The sequence below is a fragment of the Diadema setosum genome, chromosome 3 (genome assembly GCF_964275005.1).
Source record: "Diadema setosum chromosome 3, eeDiaSeto1, whole genome shotgun sequence".
Taxonomy (NCBI): Eukaryota; Metazoa; Echinodermata; class Echinoidea; order Diadematoida; family Diadematidae; genus Diadema; species Diadema setosum.
In genome coordinates, this window is record NC_092687.1 from 46,433,996 (window position 1) to 46,452,510 (window position 18,515).

At 36.4% G+C, this 18,515-nt stretch overlaps 1 protein-coding gene across 1 annotated transcript; it reads left to right on the forward strand.

Annotated features, from left to right (window-relative positions):
- Window positions 1-9,688: 9,688 nt before the first annotated feature.
- LOC140246934 (uncharacterized) lies at window positions 9,689-14,439 on the forward strand. Its single transcript, XM_072326252.1, has 5 exons — window positions 9,689-9,721; window positions 10,516-10,632; window positions 11,374-11,527; window positions 13,282-13,391; window positions 14,098-14,439. Exons 1-5 carry the CDS (start codon window positions 9,689-9,691, stop codon window positions 14,335-14,337), a joined length of 654 nt encoding a protein of 217 aa, XP_072182353.1. The 3' UTR covers window positions 14,338-14,439.
- The last annotated feature ends 4,076 nt before the right edge of the window (window positions 14,440-18,515 follow it).

Consider the following 18,515-nt stretch of genomic DNA (forward strand, 5'->3'; position numbering starts at 1 on the left):
TAAAATGCTTTCTTACACTTTACAAGGCCCATAAATCTTTCTTTTTTTTTCAGAGTGCTTCAATTCACCCTTTTGCTTTTCACTGAATCGTTTGCACGCTTAATTGTTCTGTTCTGTTTTGTATTGTAATGTTTTTGCTTTTTCTTTTGAAGGGGGATTTTTCTCATTTCTGGCTTGGTTAACACATGTACCTGGCAAAGCACTTATGCCATCACCTATGGACTCGTCTATGACAAAACTCAGTGAAGTTCAGCAGTCAGACTGCAATAGTCTGATTGCAGCTTCATATCTAACACTGCAATTGTGACTCTGTATCACAATATCAACAGAAAGTCACCAAACATGGATTTCTGGTTAAAGGGCTGGTAAAGTTTTGGTTGAGACCTGGTTTCAGATTGTTAACATTTCTTCTCTTTTTTTTGGGGGGGGGGGAGGAGGGGTGATATAATAAGAAACCTCTTATGAAATATGAAAGACCATTAATTCAAAGAAGAATTCAATGTTTATTTGATGAAAATTGGTTTTGAAATGTTTGAGATATCCAAAACAAGGAAAAGTAGAAATTACGCGGTGCGTAATATATGTCCCCGCCGGAAGTAGCATTTAGTAGCAAAATGTACAATATAGGTAAAAAGATGAAGGTCAAAGGTCAAAGAAGTCAAAGGTCAAAATTCTATGTAGAAGTTTTGAAGCCCTCACCTAGTGCCATCACATAAAGCAAACGGAATCGAAATTGGGTTAGAAATGGCGAAGGAGTAGCATTTTGTAGCCAATGTACAATATAGGTAAAAAAAATCAAGGTCAAAGGTCAAAGAAGTCAAAGGTCAAAATTCTGTGTAGAAGTTTTGAAGCCCTCACCTAGTGCCATCACTTAAAGCAAACGGAATTGAAATCGGGTTACAAATGGCGAAGGAGTAGCATTTTGAAGCAAAATGTACAATATAGGTCAAAAATCAAGGTCAAAGGTCAAAGAAGTCACAGGTCGAAATTCTGTGTAGAAATTTTGAAGCCCTCACCTAGTGCCATCATATAAAGCAAACGGAATCAAAATCGGGTAAGAAATGGCGAAGGAGTAGCATTTTGAAGCAAAATGTACAATATAGGTCAAAGGTCAAGGTCAAAGGTCACAATTGAAATTCTGTGTAGAAGTTTCAAAGCTCCCATGTAGTGCTATCATATAAAGCAAACAGAATCAAAATCGGGTTAGAAATGGCGAAGGAGTAGCATTTTGAACATTTTGATCACACACGGACGCACACACGGACGGACGCACGGACGGACGCACGGACGGACGCACGGACGGACGCACGGACAGACACACACACGTACGGAGCCCGTTTCATAGTCCCCTGCTCGAACTCGTTCGGCGGGGACAATAAAGGAATCCTAATAAAAGGTGGAACCAACCTTTTACTAGAATCGCTTTGTTTTACTCTGCTTTTGGATATCTCAACCATTTCGAAAACTAATTTTCGTCAAATAAACATTGAATTCTTCTTTGAATTAATGCTCTGTAGCATTTCAATAGTGGTTTCTTAGTATCTTGCAAAAAAAAAAAGGGGGCCAATCCTGTTTCTGAAAGAGCACACTCTCAGTTTTAATATGATGTACAACTGAATTCAGATGGACTCTCCTATGTATTTGAATATTAGAAAGAAAGCACACACTCTGCAAAAGCATAGCTAGCAAATAGGTTCTGAAGTATGCGGTCTATCTTACCTAGCTATGTTCTGTGCAATAAATGGGACAAAAACCAGGATATAAAACTCTACAGCAACAATAATGAAGCGATTATCAGGTAAAGTTGAAATTGAACATGCCAATTATGTGAACACAAAATAGAAAAGCAGACAGAAAACAATCAAGATGTTGTTAGGTTCTGTAACATTACTCATGTCATTTGCAGCAAGTGCATAAAATTTGAAAATCTATCATGTGTGTAGGTCTAGCGACAATAGACCTATTCTTATTTTCCAAATGATGTCCTGAAAGACATAATATTCACACTCCATTTTAGGAATTTTTGTTGTGCAAGAAGCTTTTGTCATAAGGATCTATTACAAAATCACCATGACATTTGCATTCATGACTTTCATTACAGTGCTGCAGGTACATGTCAGATCCTCACATCTAATGCAGCCACCCCCCCCCCCCCCAAAAAAAAATGTATACATTGTATACCATTAATTTTTGAAGGATTGAATCCACAGCGGTCAAAACCAACATATGTTATATTCAACCTGTCTGCATCACCTTTGGCAAGCTCCATGCCTTGAGAATCTATATGAAAGAAAAAAGAAAGAAAGGACAAAAGAAATAGAATATGGAAAAATAAACAATACTGGTTACATACTGAAATTTTGTGACATGCAAATCACATCCCCTCTCCCTGACATTATACAGAGTGGTAACATGTGGGTGTACAGTTGAATGATTACACACACGACTACCACACATATCATTACACAGAGCTGCTTGTCAGCAATTTCACATACAGTATACTAGCAACAGTTTAACAGCATCAAGAAAAAACAAAAACAAAGAAAATCGTCTGGGTTGTCATACACAAGAATTAGTGTATCGGATTCTTCCTGACGAACAAAAAAGGTGTGACACAGACTCAAAATGAAAATGTGATTGTGACTTAAAACACTCATCTGACATAATGTTATTCATTCATGTCAGTAGAGACTTATTTGACTTTTTTTTTAGAAAGGATTGTAACTTATGTCAGGCAAGCTGGGAGTTTCAAAATAAACAGAAAGATGATTCAATGGGTTATGCAACAAGTCAGCTGCATTGCTATGTCAGTGCATTAATCAACTCTTGTGAGCCGTACTGAATTCCCAATTGTGGCTGATATAGACATAAACATTAAATCAACTCCCAACTGGGGTGTATGAATGCACTAATTTCTTCATTTCTCGTGTGGAACAGTTCACATATAGAGGTGACATTGTTTGTCCACCAAGTCTACAATAATTCCTAAATAAGAAAGACCGAATTACCTGTAACTGATATGTCATCAACAGAGGTTGCCTTTTTTCAACTATTATTCAAGTTGTTTAATTTGTAAAATCTTTATACTTTCAAGTTTAATTTGAGAAATGCATACCTATGTTCTGTCGTAGATAAGATGCTGCTATACAGTTCGTAGTCCAATTGCAGTCTGACTCTGACCTGGGTGAATTTCAGCTGCAGTTGTCAGTCCCATGGTGAGGTTCAGTTCTCTTCAGGCCTTTGGGTGTGCAAATATAAGAACAGTTAAATACCATACAAACAGAAACATCGAATGCACAAATGGGATAGTTGGAAAATATTTGAGATGAGTGTACATCTTTATTAAAACAAGCAATAACAACGAAATGTTCATTAATGAATATCAATTTTGTAAGATATATTATGTGAACGACAAGTTGTAATTGCCAGTTTTCAAACTTTGAATCACTATGTAATGAGCCCCTGTTAGCAAATTGTAAGAGTATGAGGTAATTTCAGTAATGAATGAGAGGGGAAATTAAAAACAAGCGTTCAATTTATTCAGTTGGCAGCAGAATTATTAAACCCCCTTGCATTATGGACACTATGGCAAAATAAATAAGATTACAATTACTAAATCATATACAAATGGTGAACAGATAGTTTATGACAAATGCCTACCTGACCAATAATCTTTGATTTGCATATAGTTAGAAACTTTGATCATTCATGCATGAAGAGATAAGGTCAAATGAGTACATTATGGTCATTTCAGACCTTTCTGTGATCACTGAAGCATGACGTGTTATGGTCTGATGATAACGATTAATTTCTTTTGTTTTTATGGAATTTTAAATAGTATCTTGCCATTCTATACATAACTCTTAGCATTTCATTGGGTTATGTTCATTTTGACATGACTTAAACTTTGAATTATAATATCATGGCTAAACCTCTGTACGAACTCTATGGTGGCAACCTTCACTAGAAATTAGTTCATTTAAATATTTTTGTACAATGAAAAATGCCAATTGAAATATTAAGAATCCTACATCAAATTCCATCATATTGTGTCACCTATCAAAACATTGAGTGAAATCATATTCAATGAAGCATTTCAGTGATCACTGAAAGGACTGAAAATGACCATAAATGTGCCCACTGGACCATATCTCTTTATACATGAAAGATCAAAGTTTGTAACTATATGCAAATCAAAGGCTACTGATCTGTTTTTTACTCGTAGCAAACTATCTGATCACCACTTGTATGATTTAGAAATAATCTCAGTTATAATGTAATTCATTATGCCAGAGTGTCCAACATGCAAGAGAGGGGTTGACTAATTTTGCTGCCAACTGTAGATGATCAAGATAACATGATTTCTCAACTTGCTTCAATAGCTAAAAATAATCATTTAACACACCAAATGAAGACGGTGGAATATCCATGACACTGTCACTTGACTTTTCCATTTGCATCTTGCCCCCAGTCCTTAACCCTGAAGTGGATGAAGTTCACAATCATGTTGTCTGGTCCTTGGCTGTTTGGAGTTTATTCAATATACAAGAACAGTTAACATCTTACAAACAAAACAATAGTGCAGGACATGGTACATTAGAAAGTATGTTAGAGATGGGTGCTTTGCCTTTGCTATAACAAGCTATAGCAATCAAATTGAAAAGCCCTACCATTGATTTTGAAAGACTGAATTCACTAGTATCTACTGATCCATAAGCTGTAAATAGGACTTTTCACAGTTTAAAATGATTAGCTATGTCGAATATTCTTGTTTCAAACATTGTAAGAGCATGAGGTTGTTTTGATACTAGAAAAGGGAGAGGGTAAATAAACAATCATAGTAGGGCCTACAATATTAAGATAACGTGACTGCTAAAGTTTGTTTCAGGAGCTTGATACATGTAGACATGCAGGTACCCCCCCCCCCCCCCTTCCATGAATTATCTCTTTTCAATTGGATCAGTATGTAATATTCTACAGATAGTGAAATAAAGAAAAATATGCAAAAAAAACAGTTGTTTCTAGAAGGGTCACTATTCACTGGATAAGAATGTTTGTTTTCAATTACCAAGATGGACATTACAGCAAACATTGTTTTCAATATTTCCTGTCTAACACTATTCAACTAAAAATCCAGAGACAATTTGATGTCCAAATGTAAATAATGTTGCAATTGTAGTATTTGAAAATATACAGATATGTTGTCTGCTAAAATAGTATTATAAGCTAAAATACTTGCATTCTGTTGAAGGTGACCATGCTGGTAGATAAGTCTCGACGAAGTTCAGTAACAGTCTAGCTGTGGAGAAGATGGAAGTTCAGCAGTTTGGTTCTGTGTTCAGTGAAGTTCAGCAACTGACTCTGGGCTTTATGAGATGCAGAAGTCTGATTGTAGCAGTGTGACTGATGTTCCATATCTAACATTATAATTAAAAATGTGAATACAAAATAGAAAGTGTGTTTTCAAACTGTTGTTTGATTATACAAGATTTTACACACAATATCTAGAATCTGTATGAAATTTGAAATCCGTTCACATGTTTTTGCAGTTTAAATATATAAAGGACCTTATATTATTATTTTTTGGGGTATGATTAAAAGACATACTACTAGTATTTGAGTTGTCTCAATTCAACATGTGTAAGCCTATAGTTTGGGGTATTATAGATCTTGTCGATAGGCATCTACGTTGCAAGGTCTACATCTACCTAAGATCTGGTAGGACCAGCTGTACTGTGGCTTCACATTTCGGTTGATCACAGTTACAGCCTGAGATGCAGCCACAGTCTGACTCTGATCATCAACTGTTGTCATGTCATCATCATCAATTAAATTGCTAAAAGAAGTTGTGTAAGCGGTACTAGCATCGGAGTATGGACCTATAGAATCTACTAACTGCCTAGATAGATAGCACTATTTAGAAGACCTATTAACTTCCTTACTGACGAGTGATAGGCCTACTTATGTTAATGATAATATGTTTAAGAATACCAAGGCTAAGGGTCTAGTCTGGTTATACTTTTGGTATACACTGGTTAAGTAGTATCTAGGTCAGTAGGTGCTACTCAGGATCACTATACCACTGGATTCTAGATCTATAAACACCTGGTAGTATAGCAGTAAAATTCTAGAGGTTCCATGCCAATGAATTTAGGTAAACATCATTCTCCATCTTATTGTGACACATGCATTGCGATTACAGTGCTGTATGCACTTAGAATTGTGGAAGATAGCTTTCAATTCTGAACCAAGATCTGAACCATGGTTTCCAATTCATATTCTGTGTAGACCTGGATCTACGTACTACTACTAGGCCCTACTACTACTACTAGATCTAGTTGGTCTAACCACTGTCGGACTCTCCAGATAGTACTACATGCCCTAACCCCAGGGCACTCCCTGTTAGTTGTACAAAGTGCTTTGCGTTCGGGCTGGTCGCTGTTATTATAACCCCTAACCCCTAGTATTTTACAAGTTTTTGTTGTAGACCTATAGTAACGTTAGATAGTAACATTAGGACTTGTAAACGTAACAATGACACAGGTAACGTACAGCTGGTTCTCTGTAGTGTAAATGCTAATGCTATAAGTTCACGTTAGGGCCTAAAAAAAATTAGGCTTAGGTTAGGCCCATAATTCTGTTGAACAAAATAACCTAGATTTTCTAGACTGAAAAAAAAAAAAACACTACAGATTTTTCCTGTCGATTTGACACAAAACGGAAAATTTGTATCACTTCTGAATACTATCCACACAGCTAGTGACAGTGTAATTATTCAATGTTAGACACGTCTCCAAAAATATAGGCCTAATAATATTAATAATAAAATGCAGACCAATTCTTATGAAATTTCTGGTTTCTTCTTCGATCCCTTCACTATTCAGGCCTTAAGTTACCTGCAATTCACCCATACATGAACAAATCGGGCAATTGCTCTCATGAAATATCTGCAAGCTAAATATATCATAAAAATCAACCCACAAACATTTCACTATTACTTGTAGAAGTTATGTAAATACAGCTCTATGAGTAGACCCTACCATGCTAAGTAACAAACTACCTAACTCAGCTGGCCATTTGGTCATTCAAACAAACGGCGATGTGCCTACGTGGGACTATTGTGATAACGCTACTACCGGTAAGATTAGATCTACATGTAGCTAGCCCTTGGAGAATTGTAGAAGATTCGAACAAAAATATATCCAAATAATATAACATTATGAATCCACATGCATTACTTTTCAATTGTAGACAGCTTTAAATATACTCACTAATAGAAATATGTACTGGTACGGTGTAGAATGCAACTTAGCCTCTAGGATCCTGCCTCCGTCGTAGATCTGTTGCCTCTGCGCTGTATACACTGTGTGTATACGTGCTATGTCTATGTAGCGAGTGCTCAACGCATGTAACACAAATAGGGAGAATACGTTAATGATATGCTAATGATATGTTAATTAGTATTACCCTCGAACATGACGATTGAAAAAATTAAAGTCTCTCATAGCTTAGGAGAGACTTCGTGAAATGGTTTTTACTTCTCTGTGAAAGTCTCTCCTAGCTTAGGAGCGGCTTGGCCATTTTAAGATTTATGTGATAGCTTTTATGTGATAGCTTTTATGTGATAGCTTCATGAAACGGACCCCCGGGGGGTGTTTCATAAAGAGTTGCTCGTAAGTTCATGCAGTCGCTCTTAAGTTGGTGTAGTCGCTGTTAAGCTACGTGCGACTTGCAAATGTGTTTCATGAAGCTGCTCGTAAGCTAAGTGCGGACTTGATTTAACAAAGAAGTATTCAATGTTCATGAACGAGCCTGCTCTTAAGCAAATTATATGCAAATTATATGTAAATCAGATAATCAATCAATTTTTTTTTTTTCTTGGTACGGTTAACGCGGCGAGCTTGATTTTTCGCTGTCGATACGTCTGCTGGCTGCCTGGCTGCTTCTAGCCGACTCGCTGAGATACTTTGTTATTTATCGTCTCCTTCGAAGGTAAGGTAGCTTTATTTTCATTTCCTTGTGTGAATTATGAAATTTTGTTGCGTAGTGAGATAAGTTATCCCTGAAATCTGAAGCTTTGTATGAGTTTGGGCGATTGACTGACTTACTGTGCGTGTGATGTGAGCTGTGTATGCGCAGCGTTTGCTTTGGCAGCCGATCATGTTAGTCCCACATGCCCAAATTCTTGCTGCGTTTTTCTGTAAAGATGAACTTATCGTGCTGTGTTCATCGCGGTCGCTTTGCATGTGCAGATCTTACTCTGCAATGGGATGCAAAGAAAGAGAAATATATAGAAGATATAGCCCCGCAACGCTGTCACGTCCCTGACTACTGTACTGGAGTAAGATCTGGGGGATAGCTTCGCTTCTGCCCTACCTTACGTCCTTAGTACCTAACCGTGTTTACTGTTTGTAAACATCAGTAACCTCGCCACCCAGCATGCCCAACGCCAGGCCCCGGGCCGGGGGGGGGGGGGGGGGGGGGGGGTTAACTAATTTACCTTGAATTTACCTTGAAGGCCACACCTCGCTACTATGGTCGGTCATAATAGTACATTACTATTAGTCATCACTTACCGTAGTGTAGATAGTGTGGTGTGGCAGGGCCAGGGTTAAGGGAGTCCCATGGCCCGCCCATGCAAGACCGAGTCTAGATATCATGAGTTGTTTCTAGATAGAGCTAGAGTTGTTGTACTGGTAAATGGAAAAGGTAACGTGTTAGGCCTACTGTCACTAAGTGTTTCTACTGAGTACCGAGTCACCCGACCGACGATAACTGTTTTTTCTCGTTCGAAACACAGAGCTGTTCTGATCAGCGAGTGAGCATGACCGAGTGTGCGGTGCGCCATTTTCACGCGCACTTGTACTTGTTTTGAAAATACGTTGCTGCGACACTGTATTTTGGAATGATGCTGCGAGATCTAGTGTCTAGAGGTCTACCTTTTGCATAAAAAACAAGAATTTTTTGGATTAATTAATAAAATGGGAAAACCAGCCATATGTACAGTGCAGGTCTAACATTACATATTCCACAAGTGTTGATTTAGTGAGGCTGAAATACCCCTCTGTTTTGCTCTGTTTTTTTGAGCTGCGTTTTTTGTTTACATCATGTATCATAATTATTTGTGTAGCACAAGGAACTTGTCCTTTGCTTCATGAAGAAGCTTGAAATCAATGTTTTTTGTTATCGCTCAGTCTTTCATATGGTGGAAATTGGAAATTATATTTATAACTTTTATTGTCAACAACATCATTATCATTACCATCTTGTATATGGGAGTGTGGTAGTCCTGCACTGCTGTAGTTCCCTGTCTTTTCAGAAAAACAAATTGTTCAATAATTTTTTGACTGCTTTTTAAAAATGTAGTGGTTTGCATTGTACATGGATGTCACGATACATAAAAATGTCTGTTGTGTCGAACTTTATTTACTCTACTCTTCAAAAACTTTGACAAGAGATGCTGGTAAATTGTTCCAAGACTCAATAACATGTTTGCTTGGGGAAAAAACGGAAAATATAAATAGCTTCTGACATTTAACTTGTGGTGCGTATCAAATAACTTTAGGGAAAGCATGCGTCTGTGTATAGAGACAAGCTTCTTTCAATTGGCTCACTAATATTAGTATGCTGACATTTTCTTTGTTATTTTGTCATTCCATGTCAGCTGACATCAATCATTATCCTGACTATGTCCGGAATCGGACAGCATCATGCTCACAAGGTAAGTTACTTAGGTATCCAGAAATACCATCATGCCATGAATTTGGGTGATTGAAGATTAAGGTTACCGAAATGTTACTTTCTTTGTTTTTAAGTCGAGATGAAAAACAAAAAATCAATGGCCTAGATATCCATCCCAGCATGGAATCCTTGATCCATCCCTCAGGTAATTTTTCAGTCACTTTGACCTAATCTCTGGGCATTGCTGGGTTTGCCAGTTGGCATCAATTTTGAAAAAGCCATCATGACTGATGTTATAATTACAAAGTGCCATATTATTTTCAGGGCTTGCATTGACTGACAAATTGCATTGTTGTGAACACTTCACGTAATAGAAGGGGGGATTCAGAAATTTCTTAAGGGGGGGGGGGGGGTGCATGCGCCCCAAATGTTTTTATTTCTTTCGTTTTAACCAAAATCTAAGGTGGCACATGTTCGGTGCACCCTAACTGGATTCGCGGCTGTTAACATATCTATGAAAGATATTTTCCCAAATATATAGTCAATTAAATGAAGTCTGAATGAGGTAAAACAAATTTAATAAGAGCAATATCACAGACGTATCATGCAATTTTAGTCCATTAGAAATCTTGATGCAAGATTACGGTTGTTACTAGTGTGTACCTAACTGGATTAAGCTCACTTGATTCATTGGGATTCATGGTCTAAAGGTGGCTTCCATGAATGCAAATCCTTGGGGTAAGTAGTGAAAAATAGACTAGATTGCATACAGATAATGTGCATGCATAATTTTTAAGCAGTGAACACAGTCTCCCTTTCATTTTTAATCAACAGAAAGAATCAAGAAAACGACAACAAAATTACAGTCGGGAGGAGAAGCTGCAAATAGTAGACTTTGTGAAAAGACGACGCGAGGATTTATTCGGAAAAGCAGGGTACTGCGGTGTGAAGGTGCAGTAAATTGTTTTTCTGTACTTCTTCTGTTACTGCAAATGAGTATTTGTATCAGAAATTTTTGGAGGTTGTTCAAAGCACTTCTGGCATTAGAAGAAATATTCATTTGCAAATGAGTTCTTATCTTTATCCCAGAAAGAAAAAAAAGCACATGAAAAGATATATTGGTGAAAGCCTCAGGTTGTGAATTTTAACTAAAAATATTGATTATCCAATAAAAAAAGTATGATATTTGAATACACTGTAGTTTTAATGCAAATAAACAAAGACGTATCGCAATTGCATCTGTGAACTTACTCTATTATGAAAAATGAATTCCTACATTGATTTCTCTAGGTAAAGTGACATTCACTCCTATAATAGTTGCATCTGTCATACTCTTATTTTTGTTGTTGATGAGTTGTTGTTGAGAATTATGGTTCTGAATGTGATATGGTTTATAGCTCAAAATAATGATTACATTCTGAGTATGATTTGTGCTATGCTTAATATGAAAATTTCTCATTAGAGAAGTTGTCAGCAGGTCAAGTCCTAAAATGCATATCAGGAGAACTGCCCTCGGGAAGTCTTTGGAGCTGTGGGGAAACTGTCCTCCATTCAGATTTGTCCTATGGATAGTAGTCCTCAAGAGAAATTGTGCCCTAGGTGGAGTTCTCAGGACGGACAGTTGGATTCATAGTTGTCCTAGATTCCATGAAATGATATTAAAGTAATTCTAAACCAAAATTCTATTGACAGGTTGAGGACAGAAAAAGGAAGGCGTGGGAGGAGTTGTCCATGAAACTGAGGAGCAGTGGAGGTAAAGAAGTGAGGGAATGGCGTGATCTTAAGAAGAAGTGGCAAGACATGAAGAGCAGAGCCATCAAACTGCAAGCGAAAGCACATCTTACAGGTGGGCATGCTTCCATAATCTTGTGTTATTAATGCATATTATGCATGTATTATCACAAGGATGGCAATTTTTTTTTAATTTTTTTATATATATATACAAGAACCACAGAACTCCCTATGTCAAAAAATACACAACAGAGAAAAGTTTGTTTAAAAGTTGAAATCAGTACTCTCGTAAATAAGCTATTGAGCGCACTTTCAAGTTCTTTACAGTACATTCAGGGGTTGGACAGGGATGGAATGGGAAAGGAGCCAGTACAGTACTCTCTGCGTAATCGGGTATCGCATAAACGGGTACTCCGTTTAATTGGGTAGTAATTTCAAAATCAGTTCCAATGCACATTAGAATTACCTGATAATCGGTTTGCCTCTCCGCATAAATGGGTAAATAAGTTTCTTCTTATCCAATTTCTACCCACATTTTATCGCAGATATAACACTTTAAGAAATCATGACTGACAAATTTTCCACGACTAATCGCATTATCTGTTTAATTTTCAAAGAAGACCGATCATTTGGGGAGTGATTAAACATGAAAACACATCACCAGTACTTGCCACACATTAACGAACATTACACATGTCCCTGGCACTCACAACTGCATAGACAGACAGGAGTTGAACACACTTACGCTTCTCCCTTGCTCTGCAACGACATTCACAATACGAGAAGTTTGCACCAAAAATCAGGCTATTCACCAGCTCCATAAATTTGCCTTTCCCTAGTCACTTCTCGAAAAGTAACCCGACGTTCTACGTGACGAGTGCACGCAAAGAGACATGTTCATTTTGGAAAACGCCTGTGTGTTAGCGAGGAATCTATAGTTAAAGGACAAAGTTTTTTGAAGACATATTTGTCCATAAAGAGAGTGTGCTCGTGACTGAACAAGTGTAAGGTATGTATAATGTGCCGTGCAAGCACGCGTGTTAAGCATACAGTGTAGGTGTTTGGTGCAGTGTACAATGCATGTACATTCACATTATGTGTTTCAATTGTGAATGAGACGTGTTCTTCTGTTAATCGGGTACTCCGCTTAATGGGGTAAGAAACGCTCTGCTCGAGCCTACCCGATTATGTGGAGAGTACTGTATTACATTTACATGTAAGTTGTTGCTTTTTAAATTTCAACTACAGTGTACTTTCCAGGAATTTCACCCAGTGTGATGGAATATGCATATATGGACACCATGTCCACATTGAAGCCCTCAAAGCTGTCCACCCACCCTCCCCTCCTCTAAGTTTGCAGTGTTCTCAGATAATAGGTGTAGGGTCAAATGTCAGTGATGTAATATGCTGTGATTATCAACATGTCTTCAACTTTTTTGATGATGTGAACTTCAAACATGGCATGTGCTTGCCTGTATTAGCTTTTTATATGAAGCACAATGATGTTGCCATACATGTTGATTACAGTACTGTCCTGCTTCATTCAAATACTGTAAAACAAGGAATGTTCGTGTTCATTATAATTGCACAAATTTCGCGAAAGCCAAGATTCGCGGAATTAAAATGCATGTGAAAGTTCTTGTCTACACTGAATGCATTCAATGCCAGTGGCAATTCGCAAAAATTTCATGCAGCTAAAACATCATGTTTTACATTACTGGGTAGTCATGTTTGCAAGTGCACTTTGATAAGAACATGTAATACTATCAATTGCAGTGCTATTGCCTGTATTACTTCACATTTATTTTTCTTTCTTTCAGTATTGACAACCATGTGTATTAATTCTGTTTTCTTACTTCCAAAATTTAGGAGGAGGACCGCCCACGCCCATCGACTTTGTTAGCGAGAAAATCCTCGAGACGTTGCCCCCAGAGGTCACGGAGGGGCTTTCCAGCTCACAAAATGAAGCTGGACTAGGGGTTGGTTATGCTTACATAAATTCTGTTCTTAGTTATTAGTTTTTTTTGTGTTTTTTTTTTTTCTTGGCATTTTCAATGAATAACCTTATCCAACATTAAAAGAATATTTGGTGTTATGTTGGAGACATCAACATATCAGGTTCTTATTATGTTGAAATTTTGATCAAACTCAGAATGCTTAAATAGGTAAATTATATCTTCCAAAAAAGAAAAGGATACCCATATCATTAAATTTGTTGAAGTAATTTCGATTCCATGCCTCTTTCTGTAAATACACTGTTCTTTTTTTTTCATTTATCTTGTTTTTACCAAAAGTGAAGATCAGAACTGTTTCATGAATGGCCTTTCTTATCTCATTTGTAGAATGTTTTGTTGCTGACCTGCATGAAAGGGCATCCCACAATCATTGTATTATGAAAGGTCATCCTTATGTAAAGCTTTTCTTATCAGTTGCCCCCCCCCCCCCCCAAAAAAAAAAAAAAAAAAAATGACTGTATTTTGATAAAAGGGCATAGAATATAAATGAGCATGAATATGGTAAATGTTACCGATTGGTTGTTGGCAGAGGCATAAATTTTGACCACATGTGGTGTAGGTTTCATCGACTTGGTATAGAAATAATGTCACATTTCTCAAGATGAATTACTTTCTTATGTTGGCTAAATGGTCTTTCATTTCTTTTTCCAAATATTTTTTATCTCATCAGGAGTGCACTAATTCCCAGAATTCGGAGGATGCTCCGGGGATGATGGACCTTGACGATGAAGAAATGGATTTGAATACCGGTAATCCAGACGAAGTGGCTGTTGAGAATCTAAATGCAATTACAGAGATTGTCTCCTACTCACCAAACCTAATCCACAATGACCTGATCCAAATTAGTGGCCAGCTCAGCACCATAATTGAGCTCCTGAAAATGAGTCTGAAAGGACACAAGGAGCAATAAGAATAGCTGTTTTCACCTTGTCTGAATTCTTAATATGGGTAAATCCACGTCAAATCATCCAATTTTCAGAGAAGTTGTCACCCGACCCCCTCAGATTTTCTTTGAAATCACAAGAAATGTTCCCTAGAGTGTCTTCCGGAAAATCCCAAAATATTTCACCCCAAAGTCAATTTGTTGCTAAGATACAGCCTCACATAGCAACCAATGCGCATTACAAAATATTTTTGATTGACTGTTGTAGCATGGATTTTTATGCCACAGTGCTCATTATCTGGAAATTGGACATTGATGACTTCAGTTCCAAAGGGGGGGGGGGGGGGGGAGGGGGGGGGGAGGGGGGGAGGGGGGGGTAAGAGTGTGCAACAAGAATACATGGAAGGTGAAATTGCGATAGTCAGGTGAGCGCTTGACCCCTGGGTATCTTGTTTATTTCTGTCAAGTTTGAGGCGCTCTCCATAAAAATGGCTGGCACGAATGCGCTGATTTCATTCAAAATTACTGAGCAAGTAAAATCCTTCAATGGCATAATATTTTAGAACCTAAGGTGATGAAATGTGGAAGATGTCAGTCTCTAAATATGCATGAAAATTTTTGAAAATTGACATTTCAAACCATTTTCGGTGACATCGTGGACGTTACCGAAAAGTCAGTTTTGCGTCACAGTCAATTTTTCTTGCAAAGATTATAAAGTTCTCTCAGTTTCTAGATAATGAACACTTGTACATAAGAATCCATGTAACAACATTCAATCAAACATGCCTAATTTTCTTTTAACTAATATTTTGGAACGCGCGTCGGTTGCTATATGAGGCTGTATCTTAGCAACCAATTGACCTTGGGGTAAAATATTTTTTGAATTTCCGTCAAACACTTTGGGGAACATTTGATGCAATTTCAAAGAAAATCAGAGGGAGTGGTGTGACAAGCATTTGATGATTTGACATTGTTTGACCCATATATGTTTGCATTTGAGGAGTTAATTTTCTTCGTGTTCACATTTATTATAGTTGAAAATCCAAAGACATTCAGTCAGATGTTGTCATCAATTGAATTATATATTTACTAGTGTTACAAAGAAAGACTGAAGCTTTTCAAACAAATAAGATAGCTGGGCTTTACAATATTTCATATTGATAAAACTTCATATCCATGAAATTAATATGTGCATTCCTAACAATTAACAACCAATAAGTCGCCAACATCCTTTTCTTTTTTCTTGTTTTTTACAACTCATTGCATCCCTCAAAAAGAGTTGGCGGATAATATGGATTTGGTCTCATAATGCAGCTGCAAACACCCCTGCGTCCGTCACAGATATTTTCTTGTGAACTCTATACAGGCTTCAGTTCTTTTTGAATCATCTTTAAATTATTGATGAAGGTGTATGATGGAAAAACAAAGAAACCTTCAGATTTTGGTGATGGCCCCCTTGCTTCTGTCTTTTCACAGACATAGTGACAAAAAAAAATAATAATAATTTGTCAGGGTCTTCTTGTGTATGCTAAACTTGCCATGTTTCTTTCTAAATTTTTCTTTTTCAAATTTGGTATGTAAACGTATCTTGGACAAATTTAGATACCTATATATACTGGTAATGTAGCAACCACTATTCCACCTTTCATAGGGTCAAAATTGTTCTCAGGTTAAAGTTTGCAAAAATGCTTGACCTATCTCTTTAATCAAACTTCATATTTACTAAACATATCTTTTTCTAACTTGCTAAGGAGCTGTACAAAGTGTATGGGTGGTCATTCTTCATGAAGCACACAGCAATTTATGATGACAGCCCCTTCAGTGTTTTAACTTGGATATCATGTCACATTTTCTGCATGTTCTCTAGCAGTTCTGAGCAGCAAATAGTGTGCAGGAGCACTGTGCTCTGTTTGTTAGGAAGTGAAGGAGAGTATCCAATAGTTCTTGGCAAAGTGCTATGAAGGGATTATCAGTGTCTGAAATTAGACGGATATTTGGATTAAGACCTACTTTTCATTTTCTTTTAAAAAAAAAGTGCTTATTCTCATCGTGAATTTTTTGTTTTAATATTAGAGGGCATAATAGAAGCAATTTGATATTTCTCAAGGTTTTTAGGTTGTATGAAGAGAAACTGAGGATTCATTTTAACTCCTTGAACATATTTTTATTTTCGTATAAACATGAACAATATCATTAAACCTAGTCTACTTGACTTTAATACTTGTATAATTTTTTCTTTTGGAGTAGTGACATTTCACACACTCTCTGTGATGTTTCATCATCTGAAACACCATGACCCTGTTACGGGTCAACAACAAATTAACTCGTTGAGGACGAGTCCCGAGTATACACGAGCGGGTGTCTGTGGGAAATGCGTGTTTTGGCAAAATCAGTCCTTCTTCAACGTGTTAACGCCAAAAATCAGTCGGGCTGATGAAACGTCTCAGAGAGGACATGAGAGTCACTATTACAAAAAAATGCAAGTAAGTCCAGTTCATTACATTAAATGATATAGTTTATGATCTACTTTACCTGAATGACTGGGAAAATTCAGACTTTTCAATGTCATATATACATGTCTGAAACCCTACACTGAGTTATCTCTGACTTTAGAGCAAAGAAGGTTAGACCTCGTGTAAATCATAATTATATGCCTAAATTTTATCCCAAAGTTTCATACATAATTTAATGATCTTAAAACTACCAATTTCTTTAGAAAAGAAATAGTGAAGGAAAAAAGCAAATTAACTTCTAATGTTAGTTTTATAAGTTCTGATGTGTGTGAACTTTTGGTGACATCGAGATGCCGGGTCATGTAGAGTGTACTTTATGAAAGAATGAGAAGTACATTGTATGTACAGTGCACTCTCTTTATAACGAACACAGTTATTACAAAATACTTGTTCAAACGAATGAAAATTTCAGGCCACAACATTATCGGCTCAATATACTTTCATTCTTTATTTGTTCAGTTATAACGAAATTTCTATACAATGATAGAAAACTGCCGGTCCCCAGGACTTTGTTTTAATGTGAGTCCACTGTATTATATTATTTTCTTTCATATAGTTTTGTGAAACAAACACCTGCATTGAAATTTGGTAGAAATAGAATCTCTATCATACCTTACCATTTCCCTAGAGGTAAATTTCATAAATATTACTTGCTTAAGTACATCTGTAATGAAACTAATGGAATCCTTTGAATGTAGTGTCATAAATACATTGTATATTTATTTAATTTAATGGTATTTATATATACAAACTATTTCTTCAAAATGTACATATGATTACCATTTTGACAATATAAGATACTTCTATCTTCCAGATAAAATGCTGCTTAAAAAGTCCTATTCCAATATGCAATATGTGTAAGTTATTCTTAGTATTAATAATTCGTATCATTATTTGTAAATAGTAATTACATTTATTTGATGTTTATTGCCATTAATCCATGGACTAACTTTGGAATTGCAAATATTGATTCCTGTATGTAATTATTTGGCAGAAGGTTATTATATTTTATATAATCATCTTTGGAATTGCAAATATTTATTCTTGTATGTAATTACTTGACAGAATGTTATTATATTTTATATAATCATAATATTTTATGGAGTATTGCAATAAAACTTTGACACTTCAACAGAAACGTTAACACATTCTGTTCTATTTCATTTCTGGCAGGTGAACTTAAATAACCAGTCAAGGTTTCTGAAGAGAAGCAAGAACATAAGAGTTGCCATTTACTTTTACTATGCATGAATAGGTAGGCGTACTTCTTCCATGAATATCACTTTTGTACCTCTAGAATGGTAGAATGTATATTCTATCTTATTTAAAGATTTCCACATTGGAATTATCAACAAGATAAGCTCACAAAGAAATTTGAAAATATGTTGCTCATAAATTTCTTCCTAAATTGCAGCTAAATGACTTTTCATTATGATAGAGAAACAATACATTTAACTGGCATTGTTTCCAATATATTCAATACATTTGTTTGGGAAATCATTATCTTAAATATACAGTTTTGATGATTCTCATTTAGAATCAAATCAGTTTGTAATTATATAAAGTTGTTCACATTGTTATATGCATGTCATATTGGTTAAGAAATAACTGCCAAGTCTCCTAGCTTCTTGGGGAGAATCCCTAAAAATAGACATTTTGCTAGGAAAAAATTACAGATTTTCAACATACTGT

Bases quoted from the DNA above. Each gene is read 5' to 3' on its own strand.
- LOC140246934 (XM_072326252.1), top strand. From the start codon at position 9,689: ATGTCCGGAATCGGACAGCATCATGCTCACAAG. The intron at 10,633-11,373 runs GTGCAGTAAATT...TTCTATTGACAG, and splicing joins CAGGGTACTGCGGTGTGAAG to GTTGAGGACAGAAAAAGGAA. The intron at 13,392-14,097 runs GTTGGTTATGCT...TTATCTCATCAG, and splicing joins AAAATGAAGCTGGACTAGGG to GAGTGCACTAATTCCCAGAA.